An 18,993-nucleotide genomic window follows, 5' to 3' on the forward strand; every position below is an offset into this window, starting at 1 on the left:
CTAATATTATTATACAAAATTGTGTACGCAATTATTTACCCAATCATTGGTGATCATTGATCCCTATTTGTTCTATTTAAAATAGCATATACATAAATTAGTTAAAAGAAATAAAGCTTCTTCTACAATCTAAACAATGTCATTACTCATTTCTTTAGCAGACTCTGAAAGATTGCTGTGCTTGATTTGAATATTATGAATATATACGAAAAGATGCTGCGGTCGTTGTTATTCAAAGCTACTGCTAAACACACCATTCATCTTGCTCCACTTAATTGCCAGGTAATTTTTTTTTAATATTCGACTAATTGGCTATATATATCTAGTTAGGTACATTAAATTATTAAATTTCGTGGTTTTGTCGCAGAGAGGGATGCATACTAGAAATAAGAAGGCAATGGAGGTCATTTCCAAAGGGTGGAGTGGCTTGAAAGAAGTTGATAGAGTTATTGATTATTGCCAACTAAATGATAAGCGTCTCATTCCTCTGCTTAGGTAAATGTTATCAACCAATTCTTTATTTTTGGTTCTCTGTTGTTTATGTTGTTTTGTTCCCCGCATATGGTACATTTAGAATTTTTTAGCAAGTTTATCAACTTTCTGAAATTTATTAAATTCCCTCCTAGGGTGTTTGAAAACCTGCATTTCATTTCAAACGAGAGATTTTAAATGACAGGATTTGAGTTGTCATTTCAAATTCTCATGTTTATACTAATATTTGAATGTCCTGGATTTAAAATGAAATCCAAATCCAAATTCTCAAACAACTTATTTGATAAAATCCAGAATTTCAAATGAAATCTAGTTTCCCAAACGGGTCATCAATTTGTTAATTGTTGTTAATAACAGCACCCGGAGCCATTTAGAAATGAAGTTCTTTTTTTTTGCTAATGGGAAATGATAATAGAGGCTCGGCTCTCTCACAATTTATGTTTGTAAAGACTATTTTATTTCAACATCTTTTAAATTTGTTTTACTTCATCCCTGGGATCTAGTAGATTTAAGTTTTATTTTTTTTCTTCCTCCATTTCCTTTTAGTTCTTTAATAAATAAATATGAAAATTTGTTTGACATCTGTTGCTTATAGTTGTTTTATGGTTGAGTTATATGTTAGGCAGTAAAGGAAAACTTTGAATTAGCTCTGGAGACTGACAACTCTAATACGCATGTGAGATTTTGGCTTTCCAAGCTGCATTTAAAGTACCATGTCCCAGGGGCTTGCAAAGCAGTGTACGGATCCTTTTTTTCTTTCATCATATACTATCTAATTGTATATGTTCCATATAAATGTTATGCAGTTTGGAAAATCATTAGATCTCAAAAGTTCTTGGTTATGCCGCATCTCGATCTAGATTATATGAAGTAGGTAGAGAATGGCTAGAAGTTTCTTAAATATTAATTATTTTCTTATTCGTATGGCTCACACAGTGTCCATAACACCCTTTATTTTCATATGTTGGTTGGGCACAAGAATAATACTACTTATCTGTCTTGTCATTTCAGAGGGGCTGCTCTTTTAGTAGAAGCCGCGGACATGGGTGACGCAGATGCACAGTATGAATTGGCTTACCGCTTAAGAGTGGAGGTCAGATTTCCTAAGTCTTTTCTTTTTTCAGGGGAAAATATAGTGAAAGTGATTGGTGATCAGAAATTTACCGGCATCTTAGTAAATTCTTCTTATGATATTTGGTGGCACGTCAAGTGTCATCTTTCTTATGAAACATTCTGACAGCTATAATAGTAGATGGCTTAATGCTCTCCCTGTAGTTTTTTTTTTGTTTTTCTTCTTGCTGTCCAGTAACAAAGTATGTTGCCATTTAGTTGATGTTTACATTTATGGTTTTTCTTCTGTTCCACAATATTATAAAATATTCTTCTTTAGATTTAGCTCTCCCCGTCTCAGGCTCTCACTAAAGCTTGTCTAACTCTAGTCACCTCTTGGTGGTTAAAAAATAGAATGACTATGTTCAAGATGATCAGCAAGCCTTTCATTATCTAGAGATGGCAGTTGACCAGATTTGTTCAACCAACAATTTACCAACTTTAGATTTGAGTCTCGAGGGATGTAATCCTAATAAGACTTTCTAATATTGTAGTTACACCCAGCTGCACTTTATATGCTGGGAGCTGTATATTTGACAGGGGATTGTGTGAAAAAAGATATTTCGTCAGCAATTGGGTGTTTTCACAGAGCATCACAAAAGGTACCAGAATTCATTCTTTTTGTCAGATTTGTGCTGGACATGGTCTCAAATAAAGATTAAACCTGTTTGCTGAAATGGCCTGCTAAAGTTAAGAGTCACTATCGAGTTTCATAAACTTTGACCTTTGCATTCATTCATTTAAATTGGTAATAGTTTTAATCATAAGCTACCTAAGTTGTATGCTTGAAATTTTATGAAATTTCAAGCATATTTATCTAACAAACTGTTACATGTGTAATTCAAAAATTTCAAGCATATTTATCTAACAAACTGTTACATGTGTAATTCAATATTTATGTAATAATGCAGGGGCATGTTGGGGCTGCTATAGCTTATGGATCTCTTCTTGTTAGAGGTCAGCTTTTATACCTTTAAGCATTATCACATACTATCATATAACCTGTGCAATGCACGGACGTATTATAACATTTGTAATTTTATTATTTTAATAATTTATAAAACTAAATTTTTAAAAACAATAATTATATATTATTGAAATTAATGAACTTAAAATATTTACGTATTATTTTGTATGTATTATATTATTGAAGGATTCAAAATTTAAATAGTTAAAATCTTAAAAAGTCCTCCTACTATAGTCTACAGCCTATAGGTGGCTTGGCTACAGGATGGTGGAAGCCTTGAATAGTATGTGGATGATTTGGTATTGTTTTTTTAATTTTTTCTTGTTTTATTAATTATTTTGTTATATTATAATGTGAATTACTAAAATTTATTTTGGAAGTGACAAAAGAGGTACGTATTATATAGGAATATAATATATGTGTCCTATTTTAAATATTAAATGGTATATAATATAGGTGTCCTAATTTAAATATAATAGAATGACCAAGGACCAACAACCAAACTTTTAATGTTTCGTCTTTAATATAATAGTATAGATGGATTCTCTTTAGGTTCCTTTTTTAGTAGAGAAATATGTATTTACCCTTACTGTATACATAAATATTGGTCTACCTAGAGGAGATATGTATAGCATGCCTTAAAATTAAGGACATATATACCTTTTTGACTCAGTTTTTTTTAAAAGTACGTATTAAAACCCCGTGTTTTACTTCTGTACCTCTATCACACTAAGTTGCCGAGGAAAAAAAATGCACATATCAAACCTTGTAAATCATACAAAAGAGAAAGAATAACAAAATACTTTAATTATTCTTTTTATGATATTAAATAAGTTTACAATGCATTCGTAATGTTGAGCATGCTAAGCAGGTCTTAACTTTACAAAAATATGATACTATTCGCTTTGGTCAGGCTTGCACGGGTTTATATTTGGGAACATCCCAAAGGCCTCATACTTGATTTAAGTTTACAATGCATTTGTATACTTGATTTAAGTTTACAATGCATTCGTAATGTTGAGCCTGCTAAGCAGGTCTTACCTTTACAAGAATATAATACTATCCGCTTTGGTCGGGCTTGCACGGGTTTATATTTGGGAACATCCCAAAGGCCTCATACTTGATTACAATTTTAGAAATGTTAAAAGAAAGATAAAATAGTTTTTAATTTGGGAAAAATAATAGAATTGTTTTATTTAGAGTAAATTGCACGGAGGCAGTGTTATTAAAGGCAAAAAGTGCAGCGAAGTGCGAGGGGTCTCCTATAGTTTAAGCGAAAAGTGCAAAGCAAAGCACGGGCTTTTGTAAAAAAAACCCACTATATAAAATTATATATATATATATACATATATTCATATTAAAAATTTAACAGTCTCTTCATTCTTCGGAATAACGGTATGGCTGTGTACGGTATACCCTCCCCAGACACTGTCCTAGACGGTATTTATTGGGTACGGTTGATTGATTGATTCATATTAAGAATTTAAGATACGTGTAAACACTAGACATATTATTAATAATTATAGCCTTAAAACATTGAACTAGACCAATGTTTCATACTACTAAGAGATATAAGCATGGGATAAACTTTAAATTTGTCCATCAACGTCTTCTTCCTTGCCCAAATACTCCCACTCTTCATCAGAACTAAGATCGAGACTCCTATTGTGCACAAACTCAATCTCCTCTTATTCATTCTCATATTGAACATCCTCATCCTCGATCTCGTCAATTAGAGGCCTAAAAGATGATCCAGAATTCTTGTTATTTGCATTTTTTGCTCTTGATTGTGACCTTGATCTATATAGTGGCTCTCGAACACCAGAAGCATTATAAACATAATTATACGTTAAGCCATCTTCTTCATCGAATACGTAGGCATTCTCAGATTCTCCTCTGAGCCTTCCGGTTAGCCATTCATTACTTTCATCAGTGATCAATGATCTAATATTTTGTTTTATAATGGGCTTTAAAAAAGGCCCAATAAGTTAAAGACGGGCCCAACTGTATAAGTTATATCAGATCTAATAAAAAGTACACATCTAAACAAAAGCCTGCTTTTTCATAGCTTTTATGCGCTTCTCGCTTCATCAAAAAGCACGCTTAAGCGGCGCTTTTGAATTTACTCTGGGCTTTTTATAAGCGAAGCCCAACATGTGCGCTTCGCTCCACTTTTTGCTTAAGCTGCGCTTTTGATAACACTGCACAGAGGTAACTGCTTTTTATAAGCGAAGCCCAATGCGTTTCGCTCCACTTGTTGCTTAAGCTGCGCTTTTGATAACATTGCACAAAGGTAACTTGTTTTAAAATTGCATATTAGTGGCCGGGTATGAAAGTGACCATTTGCATGGCCGGTTAAATATTTTTAGGCAAAGTAGGGGCTCCGCCACAACTCCATTAAAACAAAACTAACGCCGTTACTTTATTAAAGGTAGTCTTGTAATCTCATTGGGTGATGTTATATAAATTGTTTAACAGTGTTGGCGCATCTTTTGGCTCTATTGAAAAAGAGTTTTTGAGGTTGATTTCGAAATTAAGTTAAAATGAATTTGGTTGGGAGAAGACATATATATATACACATAAAAGAGATGTTGCAATATAAATTGACGAAAATTCCCTCACTTCCGTGAACGGATAGTAGCTTGATTTGGCGAAGCCCCTACTTTGCCTCTTTTTAGCTCGGCCACTAATGTGCAATTTAAAATAATACAAGTCAGGTTCCTACAATTTACTCTTTTATTTATTGCATTATTCTAGCAGTTTTATAATTTAAGTATAATCTAAATTTGATCAAGCAAATGTAATTTGTAAAATATACTTATTTTACCGTTGAGGGTATAATAATTATTTTGTTATTATATTTGTTAATAATAAACTCTTACGTATTTATCTGTACTAGCTTTGTTCGATATTGTCTAACTCTTGTCAGATCAAAGTACACAAGTTAATTATATTTGTGGAGAATTACAACTATATACTCATTAAACTGATATTGTAAATATATATTATATAAAAAATTCAAACTTTAAAATATTATATCTTCAAACTTTAATAGTTCGTTGTTCTTGATAACATAAGATCTATATGTTACTATGAACTGCTAAGATGGATAGTGTGACTTCTTACTTTTCGCATGTAATTCAAAATTTGTATGTTAATATTATATATTTTTGTCCCAGCTTTCTTCCTTAGCTTTCTTCCTTGCAAGTGTCTTTTACCCTAGTCGAAATTGGTATACATCATGCTGCATGTCTCTTTCTGCAGGTGTTCAAGTTCCAGAGTGTCTGACCAAAATCAGTGCAAAGAAGGACTCATCTACTAAAACATCAAGGAAAATTGCAGAGACACACAATCCACTTGAGATGGCAAGAGAACAATTTGAAATTGCTGCTAAAGCAAAATGTGATCTTGGATTTAGATGGTTAAAAAGACTTGAAGAGGAAGAGAAACGTTTAACCAATCTTTAGTTTATGAATTACTGGCTGTAAAGGCTTCTACAGCTGTCCGGTGTTTGTAGCTGAAGTTTAGGTAAGGGTACGATTTTAGTGGAAACTACATGTTCTTAATTGCCTAGACTCATAGTTCTATGCTTGATATCTATGCTCGCCGTGACGTAGTTTTTTTATCATAAATGTTTCTAGATACATTTTCACTTCCGTTAATAGAAGATTAAATTGCAGCAAATTTACATGGTAAGTTGCAATGCCCCTAGCGTACTACAATATTAGATGCTTTCATTCATGATACTTGATATAGTATATAGTTACATACAAAATAGTTCAAAAAAGAAATTCATTTTTTTCTTTCGTTTATTATGAATTGATGTGTAATGTGTACATCATGAGCAAGCATTCCAGTTCTTGTGAATTGTGTAGTCGTGTTTTTCTAGTCTATAGGACTTAAATCATGCTCCTGAGTCTAGAATATGGAGGAAAACAGAAGAACTAATAGTAAACTAGATATTTATTTATTCATATTAATGCTCCCGAGTTTTTTTAGGAAAGAAAACGAGGTTAGAGAAGGTAAAATTACCTCGACCTATATTCTTAAAAATGGATGAAAGTGAGTTAAGTAATTGAAAATCTTAAAAGATACTTTTCTAACCCTGAATATTATCGGTAGTCCTCCTTGTTACGTTTATGTCCCATCTACTTTTAATTGTTATTACTGAAGAGCACAACTGAAAAAATTTCACTCCATTTTATTTATTTAAATATACTTTCCTATACTTTCGTCTGCCTTCGTTCCTATAATTAATTGGGAGCGAGGGTTTAGTGTTGAAACAAACCATGGCGAATAAAAATAATCAGAAACATGAACAACGAAAAGAGAAGTACCTTTATTGTATAATAAATAGATGATGATTGTTGGTCCTCGTGTAAATTTATTGATGACAACTTTTGGTCCTAAATGTGGGGATAATCCATTCGAATAGCATCAATGTTAGGCTATGATTCCCACCTTGATGGCCATCTGTTCCGGACTCCAACCATAATTAAAGTATAATGTTTCAGTCAGGTCAGGAAACTTGGACCAATATAACACATCTTCAATAATACTAGCTTGACCTGTCCTGTTGATTCTTTATTTTATGGGAGAGACAACTTTACTAATAAAGATATTATTTTCCACTGCTTATTTTTAACTTTTGTACAAATGTACTTATTCTCTGTATTCCTCTTTATCAAACAGACAGAAGCTCCCTTAAAGAATAAGTCTGAATGTCTTGATCTTTTACAAATGTCATGTACATCCCTCTTACAGGCTATTCAAACTACAGAGAACCCAACATCTGTATCTTATATATTTTAACATTCATCTTTTACATTTAGTAGTTGTTTTCTCATTAATTCTTTATGATATCTTCATTTTAGTTTATTTTACCATAGATTATAGTGTCTCGGCCATCTTTATAGGAGGGATGAATTGGTAGCGAAAACCATAGTAATGGCCATGGTTACAGTTGCTTAAAAAAGGCGAAAACCATAGTAATGAACAAACAAGCCAATTACTGAAAGAAAAACAATGTCACTGAGCATAACCGAAAATTCAAATACAAAAGTTGGACTCACGTGGAACTCCAAATCAGGATACTTGACAGTTCAGAAGGTAGAAGATATTCATTAGGAAAAGGAGATGGCATGCCTATAAAGTTTTTTGTAGTTTCCGGGGGTTTTCATCAAGGTCATGTGCACAATCTAGAGTTACCTTTTAGATTCTAAAGAAGGGAGCAGCTTGTTATCGCTTGGAACGTAGCTGGTAGTTTTAATTATCGAGTTACTTTCACTTGTAAACTTTAAAGTTCAACAAGGTCGCATAGGCCTTGAGCATTAGTTCCATTCGTTTTGGTGTAAATAGAAAGAATTCATTGTTATGATTTATAGGGGGAAATCAGTCCGGCATTGTATTGTTAATATGAGCTGCCTCTTATTTGTGACCATTTCTCTAGCTTTCAGTCCAGCATTGTATTGTTAACTGGAGCTGCCTCTAGTTAGTGAGCATTTCTCTAGCTTATGTCTCGGGTCCTTTGAATAGGATTTTCTCGTTGCTAGAAAAAAAGTGAATGATGTTTTACATACCATTTATATCGCCTTGTCATCTAGTACACTTGTTAACCATTGATAAATTAAAAAAGAACCTATTGTGATTTTTTTGTGTAAGTTCTGGTTTGTGTGTTTATAAACTAAATTTGAAGACTGCACATACAGTTCTTTCAGTACAGTAACATAGTGGGGCAACCTTTCTCTTGGATGTAATGCTTAATGTTGTAAGGTTCTTTGAGATTGTAATATTATCTCTGAGTCACAGTCTTGTCATAAATTACCCAGTCTAATGGATAGGATAAGTGATATGTAATTTACCTTTGTAGCTCTATGTAATAATCTGAAACATGCGCATAAGTGCATTATATAGTAAAAGTAGTATACAATGTAGTAGTAGTATTGAAGTATCATGTTATAAGTTTTATATGGCATGTCTTCTTGTCACCAAAAAAGGACAGCTAAGGTAATTAGGTAACTACCTCTGTGTCTCATCATGACCGTTTATGTTGAACACTTCTCTCTTTCTTCTTTAGATTAATGCATCAAGGAACTAGATTTTGTTTCACCTTGAATTATGTAAATTTTCCCTGTTCTTTTGGAGAAGCACCAAGGATACTCTGAAAGAAAGCGTCGCTTTAGTGACCCTAAATGCACAACTATTCCATCTATCGCACACACTTCTCACTTCGGAGAGGAACAACTCGGTGATATTTTAGGGAAGTAGGAATAATTTGATTTGTTTCTTCTCAAATTTTGAAACTGTAAACGGGATAGTTCTGCTTTCTCTTTTTGTCAAAGAAATAAGGAATGTCGTGAATCATCAGTAAATAATGTGACAACAATGATGTATCTCTAAATTTCAATTTGTTTGTTATACAGGGTTTAGAGCAAACAATTCTTACCTAAAAATCATTAATATATATTATAAAAAATATAGAGATCATGTAAAAAAAATTATATACATTCCCCTTATTTATAAATATTAGCCTATAACTCGTGCGTGCACGAATTCTTTTTAACATTTGATAGTTTTTAATAATATATTTTATAATATAATTTTCAATAGTTGAAAAATAAATCGAAAAATATAATAAATTATAACAATATATGTTTTATAATAATTTGAGACTTGACTGAAAATAAATAATATAATATAATATATTATTTAAATAAAGAATATAAAAGTTTAAATATAATAAGCTGTTGACGAAGTTCGAACCCTGAATCCATGAGAGCAGTTTAAATATTAATATAATAATATTTTATTATTGTATCCAATGATTCTCATCTTTCTTACTTTAGATCTGACGGTTGTTATTTGTCGTACCAAACAACTGTATCGAGCAACTACCAAACAACTGTACCGGGCAACTATCAAATAGAGGGTGTTCTGCTTATAATAGTATAGTATAGATATAGATAGTAACCTCTTGATATTGGTTATATTTGTTGCACCTGTAAAACATCTGTAAAAAAAATTAATCATTTATTATCATATTAAAGTAATATATTTTATTTATAACAATATAAAATTTTAATAACATACTATTTTTAAAAATATAGCTAATCAATATAGTCAATACCATCGTAGTACAATATCTTACGATTCAACAAATTTTACATATTGTTCTAAATCTAATTTAGCTAACCAATTATAGCTAATACCGTTGAAGATGCTTTTGCGACAAAATCATTTTATAACTAATACTATCGAAGTACAGTAGCTAACCGGTTCAACAAATTTTAAATATTGTTCTAAATCCAATTTTGCCAATCAATTATAGGTAACACAATTAAAGATACTCTTACGACAAAATTATTTTATAGTAAGTAAATTTTTATGATTTCTTTTAAAAAATAATATGAAATATTATACAAGAAATATTTAAAATGCCCCGGTGATTTCCCCAACAAATATACGTTTTTTCAATAAACAATTAATTTATATCATAAATATGATGATGAATATATCATGTTAAAGATACGAAACAAATTAACTTTATTGTAAATTTATAATTCAATATTTTATAGTGACAAATTTTCTTATACAAAGTTATATTAATAAAAGGTTAGAAAATATTTGCATAGCAAAAACAACTAAAATATATTAAAACAAATTCCATCAATTTTTCTTATTTAATCACAATGTAAAAAATAAAAAATAATTTTCAGAAATATTATTTTTATTTTTAAAATATTTACACACACATAAAAAGAAAAAAAAATTCTTGTTTGATAAAATCTGGTCCTTGTTTCTTCTTCTTGCCCATCCTCCTCTCCCCTTTCTGGTGTACACATATACTCACACAATACAAACAATATTTCAATAATCAAAACAAACACACACAAACACATTTTAATTTATCTATCTAGGGTTAGGGTTTAATCTATTAATGTGAATTCTCAAACACTCACTATCAATTCAACAATGTACAATCACAGTCAACAAATTAGCTACCCTAACCACTACTCCGACGCCACCGATGTCAACCACGCCGTCGCTCCGGTCGATCCTATTTCCAATTCGCAAGGAGTTTCGTTCGACGACACGCATAGCTTCGAAAACGGCGACGGCGTTGGTAATTATTCCGGCGTTGCGTCGGCTATTGATGCCGGTATGGCGTATGCCGGCGACTCCAACACCGCCGACCAGCTGACGCTGTCGTTTGGTGGTCAGGTTTATGTGTTTGACACTGTTACTGCTGAAAAGGTCTTGCCTTTTTGCTCTTTTATTCATTTCTTGGGCTCAGATTTTTTGTTTAGAGGTGTTTTGTTTAAATTGGAGTTAAGGTGTTGTGTGAATTAGTTAGAATGTGTTTTTTGGTGTGAAGTTTTAATTTTTGCAGAATTTCAGCATTTCGATTTTAGCTGTGATTGTTACTGTGAATGGAAGTGTTTGTTATTGTAGATCAAGGCTTAATATGGAAAATCTTTAATGTCATATACTTTTTTTGTGGGATTAATGTGATATATTTGATTTGTTAAGTTCGTCTTTAATTTATAAAGAGGTGTTTCGTGTTTTGCGCAAAAAAGTGTTCGATTTTAGGCATAATATGGAACAAATTCAAGCATTTATTACTATTGATTAAAGAATACTAGGAAACCTTAAAATGTACTGTTAGATTTGTTGAGTTTGTGGTAATTATGTTAAAATGTGTGATGTTTGACAGGTACAACAGGTGCTTCTGTTGTTAGGGGGGTGTGAACTTCCTTCGGGTCCCCAACCTGCTGATATAGCATACAGGAGTCCTGCGGTATTAGTTTGATTAACAAATTTTTTAAATGCTGATTTTAATTTGAATTTCGTTTTGAGAATGTAAAATTGGTCCTCAGGCACAGTATCCAAAAGATTATCCACAGAGGTGTAGTGATCCAGAGAGAGCTGCCTCTCTCAGAAGGTTTTATCAGAAGAAACAAAACCGATGCTATGAGAAGAAAATTAGATATGATGTGCGCCGTGAAGTTGCAGTAAGGTGTGTCTATTAATCGGTTGATGGCTTTAAATAGTGTGCGTTTAAAATTTAAATAGGCCTTTTTAAATTTAGTGTCGAAAATAGATTCTTGAAATGCTTTAGATCAATGATTTCTTTGGTGGGTATATATATTTTATAGATGCCGCCCTAATAAGGGAGAAGTCTAAACTCTAAAGGTGTGACAATGAAACAATACCTATTGTATTATGGTTTCCCACAGTTAATAATTGGATAATGCCTTCATAATAAAGATTATTATCACTTGAGTGCAGTTTCTTGTTGGTAAATGTAGTTTATATTCCAAAGAATTTTTTTATACTAAATACCTACACTGAACTGATACGTATGTTTACACATGATATTAAGGCTGTAAAGCTTACGCTGTGTTGGCAATATGTACTTGCTCTGCTGCAAATTTGTGATATTTTTCATTTACTTATGCGGGTCACATTCTTTGATAGAAGTAAATTTTTTTACTTTATTTATATAAATTCTCCGATTACCAAAAAAAGAATGGTAGGAATGCTTTTGTTCTGGCACTTTTTCAATTATATATTATGTGAACAAATATTTATCATTTTGGTAATGGTTTCCATTACCTCTTTCTTATCAGGATGCATCGCAAGAGGGGTCAGTTTACGTCTAAAACATCCGAAGGTTCTACTGTTTCGGATGCTGATGATTGTAAGCAAGATGAAGGAACACAAGAAACATTGTGAGTTGTTTATATATGAAATTGTTGTAGATCACCCAAGTTGTCAACAAATTAACTTCTATTATCCTATTTTTGTTTTATTAGTTAGACCATATCAAGTAAAGTGCCATGCTTGAAGGTTTTGTTTTAGCATTCCTAAGTAAAGTAAAATGGTAACCAGGGACTGTTAATTAAAATTTGGGGACATTGTGTCCTCTTATTTAAACAAAGTGCAAAGGAAGGTTAGGGTATGATTTGTTTGATCAGAGGATACAACCTTATTGGCATAGAATCTTGTTTTTATGTATTCTCGTATTGAAATGTGTAATTTTGAGTTCTTAAGCTTTTAGCTTATATGTGTGCGTGTACATATGCTTCTTATATGGAAAAGTGTTGTATTTTCCTGGTTGTTTAGTACTTGTTCCGTTTCTATTTAAATGTGCTTCCGGGCAGTAGATTCAATCAAATTGAGCAACTTACGACCATCAAAATCTTTTGAACTTTGTAAATATAAATAACAAGCTAATAAAAAATATGAAACTGTATCTACTATAATGTACACAAGTTTTCTTAAATTTCTATTCTATTTTCCAAAAATTAAAAAATAAAAAATAAAAAATGAAAATACATTTCGCACACATCATGTACAGATTTTTAAAATGTCAAATTATCTACTTATAATCGTAAAATTGTAGTTAAAATTCAGTCAAATTGAACAGATATTTGTATAGAAGGACTTCTAAACAGGAAAGGAAGTAGTCCTTCAATTAAAGTCAGCATGTAGTTGATTAACGAAGCAAGTGACTTGTGTGGATGGGTGATCACAACCCACAAGCTCTTTCTCCCTTTCCCTGTACCACATCTTATTTAACTTGGATATAACTCGACTTTGTATGTTTGGGCTTATAAATTGTGGTTACTATTTTCACTATATTGATTTGTATTTTAATTTTTGAAATTTGTCTTCTTTATCTAGGTGCAACCACTGTGGCACTAGTTCAGAATGCACACCTATGATGCGGAAAGGACCTGATGGCCCAAGGACTCTTTGCAATGCATGTGGGCTTTACTGGGCACAAAAGGTATACCCTTTTAATCACACCTAGTTTAGTTTATTCAAGTAAAATGTAAAAGCTATTTTACTTTACCGTAATTTAGGTACAATCCTACAAATTTTATGTTATGCACTTGATGAAATATCCCTTCAGATTAAATACACAGAAACATTTATGCAAAATCAGTCAGGTTTAGTAGTCCAGGACCCCAGGGCTATGTGTGTTTCAAAGGTATCATAATCCGCGGGGTATTACCGTGTATATCTTATATGTAAAGGATTTTCCCATCAACTAGATTTGAGTCCTGCAAATGGGATTAATATTATGAGAACCTTCTCTCCGTAGCTATTTATAACCCTTAAAATGAACTGCAAAGATGATTGAAATCTGATTCTATTAAATAATACTACCTCTGTCCCATGGGGTTATATACATTCACTATTTACACGTATTTCGAGGCTTCTATAAAGTATAGTTTTATAATGTTTTTTTTTGAATAAAAGTTTAAACATAAAACTTTTATTCAGAAAAAAAAATTAAAAAAATATTGTGGAATTATGTTTTAAATGAACATTGAAAAGCGTGCCAAAAAGTAATGTATATAATTCAATGAGACGGAGGGAGTACTTATTTAAATTTAGAGAATAAGTCAATAGTCCGGGGATCATAATTTTTATAAAATGAACATAGCCTTAGCTTAAACCTAATGTTTGAAGCTTATCAAGGGTGATAAACTAACGTCATATAATTTATGGGAGAGACCTGTGTAGGTGGAAAGGCAACGAATTTTATTAACAAAACCCACCAAAATTTAGTTTCCCCTAACTTGTTTTTGACCTCTTGATGTGGGACAGGGGTGGGGAAGGGGTAAAACAAGAGGGTAAAGGAGGGGTAAAGGCCTATCTCCGTAGAGAATCAGCAAATTACTCAAAAATCCGCAGATTTTAATTCATAATTCAACCCTATCAATAAAAAGAGATTACATGTGTTTATATAGTACTCCTAAGACTTGGTGAACAAGTAACTTGGAGACCAAGTAACTTGGAGACCAAGTAACTTGGAGACCAAGTAAAATCAACGATAAAAGGAAACAAATCATTTTAAAAATAACTCATACCTATTAATTATCTACTACCATATATATTTATTTTCTATAATATTCCTAACTAGATAATATAATTACTAAATAAAAACATACTTACATTTAAAGAATACCATAAAGTAATTAACAACTAATTTAACTATATTATGCTCCGCATCATTCTCCTCTCCTTTAAAAAAAATTCAGCCACGAGTTTTATAATAAAGAAGAATCTATGAACCTCGAATAGGACTCCATACGATATGACCATGAATTTATGGAATTCATTGAGATATATCATCACACTTGACTTCATAAAACCATTTTGGAATTATAAAATCGATATGCTAAACAAGATTCACTTTAGATTGAATTTCTTTTCCACAAATAAACTTGCCATGCTCCTTTGGATGCTCAATTTCGACATACTCGACATCCTCCTTTTGTGGCACATTATGCTTCATTTGTTGCTCGGATTCGAGATTCTTTACGATTTTCACATGCTCTTTCGTGCTTTTTGTTAATGCCTTAATAGAATCACAAGTTTGTTGCATCTCTTCCAAACTAGCACTCATGTCGTTTGATGCCTTCAACATCTGCTCTAGTTCGGTGCTCATATTTTGTATGGGCAATCAAATCATCATAATATTGCCACCTCTCGTATAATCTTGCATAATCAGTATGGATCCAATAATGAAAGTGAAATAGATAAAGCTAAACGATTTGTCTCGGCAAAGGATATCTCACAATCAATTGTTTCGGGGGTTGTCATCGTTATTTCTTCAAGAAAATTAGGGAGTATGGGGCTGTTTCAGAGTAAATAAAGGTTTTGGAAGCCCTTGGACTTTCGGACACAAACTACAGTAGTAGCCGCTGGCGGCTGCTGGTGGCTGTTTGTTGGTTGCTGGTAGTTTTTAGGTGTTTGATAAAAGGTTTAGGTGAAGGAACCTGGCTCTGATACACACTTGATGTAGGACAGGGGTGGGGAAGGGGTAAATGCTCATCTCTGCGGAGAATCAACAAAACACTAAAAAATTCGCAGATTTTAATTCAGAATTCAACTCTATTAATAAAAAGAGATTACATGTGTTTATATAGTATTCCTAAGACTTGGTGAACAAGTAACTTGGAGATCAAGTAAGATCAACGATAAAAGGAAACAAATGCTTTTAAAAATAACCCATACCTATTAATTATCTACTACCATATATATTTATTTTCTAGAATATTCCTAACTAGATAATATAATTACTAAATAAAAATATACTTACATCTAAATAATACTATAAAGTAATTAACTAATTTAACTATATTGTGCTCCGCATCACCTCTTGCACCCTTTGGCTGATGTTGGACAAATGGGACCAAGTCATTTTTTTGATAATGTACGTCAAGATATGACATTTGGGAGTGTAAGTATAAATAGTCATCTCCGACGGTGTTTAACTAAAATGATTGGCTAAAATAATATAAAATAGTGGTTATGTGAAATTTGTTGAACTTGTAGGGTAATTTGCTCTAGTCAGGCTGGCTATATGTTAAACTTATGTGTACAACTTTGTTACAGAGGTTCGACAAATAGCCAATATGGGGAGGTTGACTATAGTTTTAGCTTAGGGTTTTACATGGTTGGAGTTGCACAATTTGTACAAATTATGTATAATATTTGTCACCTTGGATTTTTTTGCTAAGGGTTTCTCCCATTGGAGATGCTTAAGGGTACTCTAGTGTTTTCAGGACCAGTAGTAGTCCTATAAATAATTAAGAGTAAAAAACATAAAGGTGGCTAAAATTTTCATAAATTAGCAAAATATTGTCCTGGTTTAAAAATGACAGAATTGACAGGTTGGTGGCAAACATATCTCCCAACTTTGATTAGGTGGCGTCCGTCAAGTTCTGTTAACTATGCGTCGTTAACTAAATAAAATTACATTAAATCACAGAGTGGTGGCTAACTTTTACCCCACTTTTCAAATTATTGGCTGGACAGAAAAATTAATTTTTCTATAATTAATATACTTAGTATGAATTAAAAAGGAGAAAAATTCGAAGAATTTAAACCCTAAAAGGATACTTGTCAAAAAAACTTTAATAGGCGAAATCCCTTTTTAATTAAATAATAAAATTGTTCCTTTTTGTCAAATAATAAAACTGTCTATATCTTATTATAATTACAATGCTGCTATTTTCGGTAGAGTTCTTTATTATTTATAGTAAAATTATACTTGTTCGAATCATACTATAATTACAATACATCTCTATCACCAGCAGAACTCTATATTATTTAAGAAAATGTTAAAAAATGGTTGAAGTAATAATGTAATTTGCAATTCTTTTGTAAACTTAAATAAATAGTTTATGTTAATTATAATTGAAATAACAAATAAATAGATTACTCTAATTGTTTAATAAATAATAAATTTAATAATTTTCTCGGTCCCGTACTTTACACAAGTTATCTTTTAGTAACTCATAATTCAGGAATACACATTGATCATTATTATTGTATAAAATAAGATACAATATATTTTTTTTATTCAAAAAATTTGAAACTCGAATATCTTAATATTTTGAAAATAGATGTAAAATTTAGACACCATTCTGCAATTTAAACTTCACTTTCTATAATTTAACGACATATGGTTAACGGCACTTGACGGCAGCCACGGTTTTAAAAGGCGCGAGTAAAATGTGGCCACCAACTTGTCATTTTTAAAATCGGTGGGCCAATATTTTGCTAATTTAAGAAAATTTTAGCCACCTTTTTGCTTTTAACTCAATAATTAATGTAGGCTGATCAATTCTATGATGTTGAATATATGAAAATGGCTTTGCCACCACTCTCTCCCTCCCTCTAATCTTTCTCTCTCATGTAACTAACTTTCTCTCTCTCTAAACTTGATCTTCTTCCTCAAGTTTCTCTCTTATCTCTCTCTAAACTCTCTGATCTCTGTCTCTTTTCTCTGTTTCTACCTTCTATCTGCTCTATTTCATTGTTATCTAGCTGTTAAAATGCTTAAACCTATAGAAAACACCAAAAACAGTATAAAACTGGTCAAGAATTCATCAATTCTTGTTGATGTACTAGTAAAGTCAAGTATAGATATCAAAAATTATAAGCTCATTTTTTATCAAAGTTATGAAACAGTAAAACAAAGAGATTTTTCACATAAGTACTTGTTTCGTTTGCAATGGGATGTTACTTCTATGTAATTTGCATTACCTCTGGAAATTATAATATCTAGGAAGTAGATAAATGTGTTTGGTTGGTATTGACTTCACATGAGAAGTGTAAGTTACCAAGGAAGACCTTGGTGATTAACTTCCCATTTTTCATAGGAAACCAAAATGCCAAGGAATTTCCACCTCCCTTAATTGTAACTTCATGAAATGCACTTCCTAGGAGTTTCAAGTTCCTGGACATTTTAGATGCCAACTAAACGACCACTAAGTGTTTGACAGGTTGCCTCTATTAAGTCTGCATCAAATGTTATTCAAAAGATGCATGTCATTATGTCATTATACAGACCATTATACTTGTAAGAATTCTAATGCTATGCTCAACATGTTATGTGAAAAATGATGCCCATCATGTTTGCTTCTTTTTTCCCCAAATTAAATCATTTATGTGGTAAAATCAGGGGGCATTGAGGCAGGTTCCCAAGAAATCACGTGATCACCCTCTAACCCAAACTGAACAGGTACAGGCATGAAATACAAGAAAAGGCTGTATTTTGTTTTTATTTTTGGTTGCGTTTTCATATATGTAACTTTGTTGCTGCTCTCTTCACTTTTCTAGGGCGAAGTTGACAAATCTAACTTTGTTACCCCGGTGTACACTTAATAATCAACATACCTTTTACTATGGAGATGTGTTGGCTATAACATTTGGAAGTTCCTGAGGCATAGTATGGGGGCAGCTCAATCCAGTTGCCTATATTATTAACTAAGAGAAGGTGTTCAGTAATCAGATGTACATATAAGTCCATCAAGTATATGAGTTGCTTTCTGTGTAATAGAGTATTATTTTACATTATGTTAGGTAAAACTTAGTTAATGGTAGCTGCACAATTCTGCTCTCGTGCAAGGCTACGCTAGAAAAATAGAATATACATCTAATGCTACCATAATATTAAAAAACAGTTGGATGAGAATTTAAAAGTTTTAATTAGTCATGGTTTCTCGTCGATACATCCTTGATTAGTACTTGACGGCTTCAACATATATCATCAGTTTTAGCCTTTTAAAAGTTATTTGTGAAACATTGAATCCATATAGTTGCAGTTTATACATGGGCACAATTGACAATTTGGGGAATTGTATTATTTTTCTGAAACCGTACCCTGCGGCCATTTCCAAGGAGCAGTTGTTATTTACGGAGACTGGAAAATTTTAGATAAACTTTAAAAAATATACAGTATTTAGGAGGATAATAAACAAAGGACTATCTTTAAAATTATATGTGTACTCTTTGATTAACGAATGATATATCCTGGGAAATGCAGATTACATACAGGTGCTCAATAACTTCTCCAGAACTTGTATGAAAGGCTTGTAGATGTGTAATGTAATTTGTTA

General features: G+C 32.0%; 2 protein-coding genes across 6 annotated transcripts; both read left to right on the plus strand.

The window, feature by feature from the left end:
* Nucleotides 1–875: 875 nt before the first annotated feature.
* Nucleotides 876–8,139, plus strand: LOC141720895 (uncharacterized). Of its 5 annotated transcripts, none has more exons than XR_012574584.1 (7): nucleotides 876–935; nucleotides 1,115–1,230; nucleotides 1,504–1,585; nucleotides 2,097–2,204; nucleotides 2,514–2,559; nucleotides 5,834–6,097; nucleotides 7,486–8,139. XR_012574584.1 is itself a non-coding variant. In XM_074523572.1 (6 exons), exons 1-6 carry the CDS (start codon nucleotides 891–893, stop codon nucleotides 6,034–6,036), a joined length of 600 nt encoding a protein of 199 aa, XP_074379673.1. In that variant the 5' UTR covers nucleotides 876–890; the 3' UTR covers nucleotides 6,037–6,253. The 5 variants fall into 5 exon arrangements, 3 of the variants coding, with proteins under 3 accessions (XP_074379673.1, XP_074379674.1, XP_074379675.1); XR_012574585.1 differs by lacking the exon at nucleotides 7,486–8,139 and adding an exon at nucleotides 6,211–6,253; XM_074523572.1 differs by lacking the exon at nucleotides 7,486–8,139 and having other exon boundaries at nucleotides 5,834–6,253.
* Nucleotides 8,140–10,355: 2,216 nt separating this feature from the next.
* On the plus strand, nucleotides 10,356–18,606 carry LOC141720896 (GATA transcription factor 25-like). Its single transcript, XM_074523575.1, has 7 exons — nucleotides 10,356–10,822; nucleotides 11,283–11,366; nucleotides 11,446–11,585; nucleotides 12,199–12,300; nucleotides 13,256–13,361; nucleotides 18,057–18,116; nucleotides 18,215–18,606. The coding sequence occupies exons 1-7, from the start codon at nucleotides 10,541–10,543 to the stop codon at nucleotides 18,257–18,259; spliced, it is 819 nt and encodes a 272-aa protein (XP_074379676.1). The 5' UTR covers nucleotides 10,356–10,540; the 3' UTR covers nucleotides 18,260–18,606.
* The last annotated feature ends 387 nt before the right edge of the window (nucleotides 18,607–18,993 follow it).

The sequence above is a fragment of the Apium graveolens genome, chromosome 4 (assembly GCF_009905375.1).
Source record: "Apium graveolens cultivar Ventura chromosome 4, ASM990537v1, whole genome shotgun sequence".
In the NCBI taxonomy this organism is placed as follows: domain Eukaryota; kingdom Viridiplantae; phylum Streptophyta; class Magnoliopsida; order Apiales; family Apiaceae; genus Apium; species Apium graveolens.

What these genes read in the sequence shown, in the direction of transcription:
- LOC141720895 (XM_074523572.1), top strand. Translation starts at nt 891, where the DNA reads ATGGGAAATGATAATAGAGGCTCGGCTCTCTCACAATTTATGTTT. An exon ending in CCAGGGGCTTGCAAAGCAGT is followed by an intron (nt 1,231 to 1,503) that starts GTACGGATCCTT and finishes TTGTCATTTCAG; the next exon opens with AGGGGCTGCTCTTTTAGTAG. An exon ending in TGGATCTCTTCTTGTTAGAG is followed by an intron (nt 2,560 to 5,833) that starts GTCAGCTTTTAT and finishes CTCTTTCTGCAG; the next exon opens with GTGTTCAAGTTCCAGAGTGT.
- LOC141720896 (XM_074523575.1), top strand. Translation starts at nt 10,541, where the DNA reads ATGTACAATCACAGTCAACAAATTAGCTACCCTAACCACTACTCCGAC. An exon ending in GGCTTTACTGGGCACAAAAG is followed by an intron (nt 13,362 to 18,056) that starts GTATACCCTTTT and finishes TGGTAAAATCAG; the next exon opens with GGGGCATTGAGGCAGGTTCC. An exon ending in CTCTAACCCAAACTGAACAG is followed by an intron (nt 18,117 to 18,214) that starts GTACAGGCATGA and finishes TCACTTTTCTAG; the next exon opens with GGCGAAGTTGACAAATCTAA.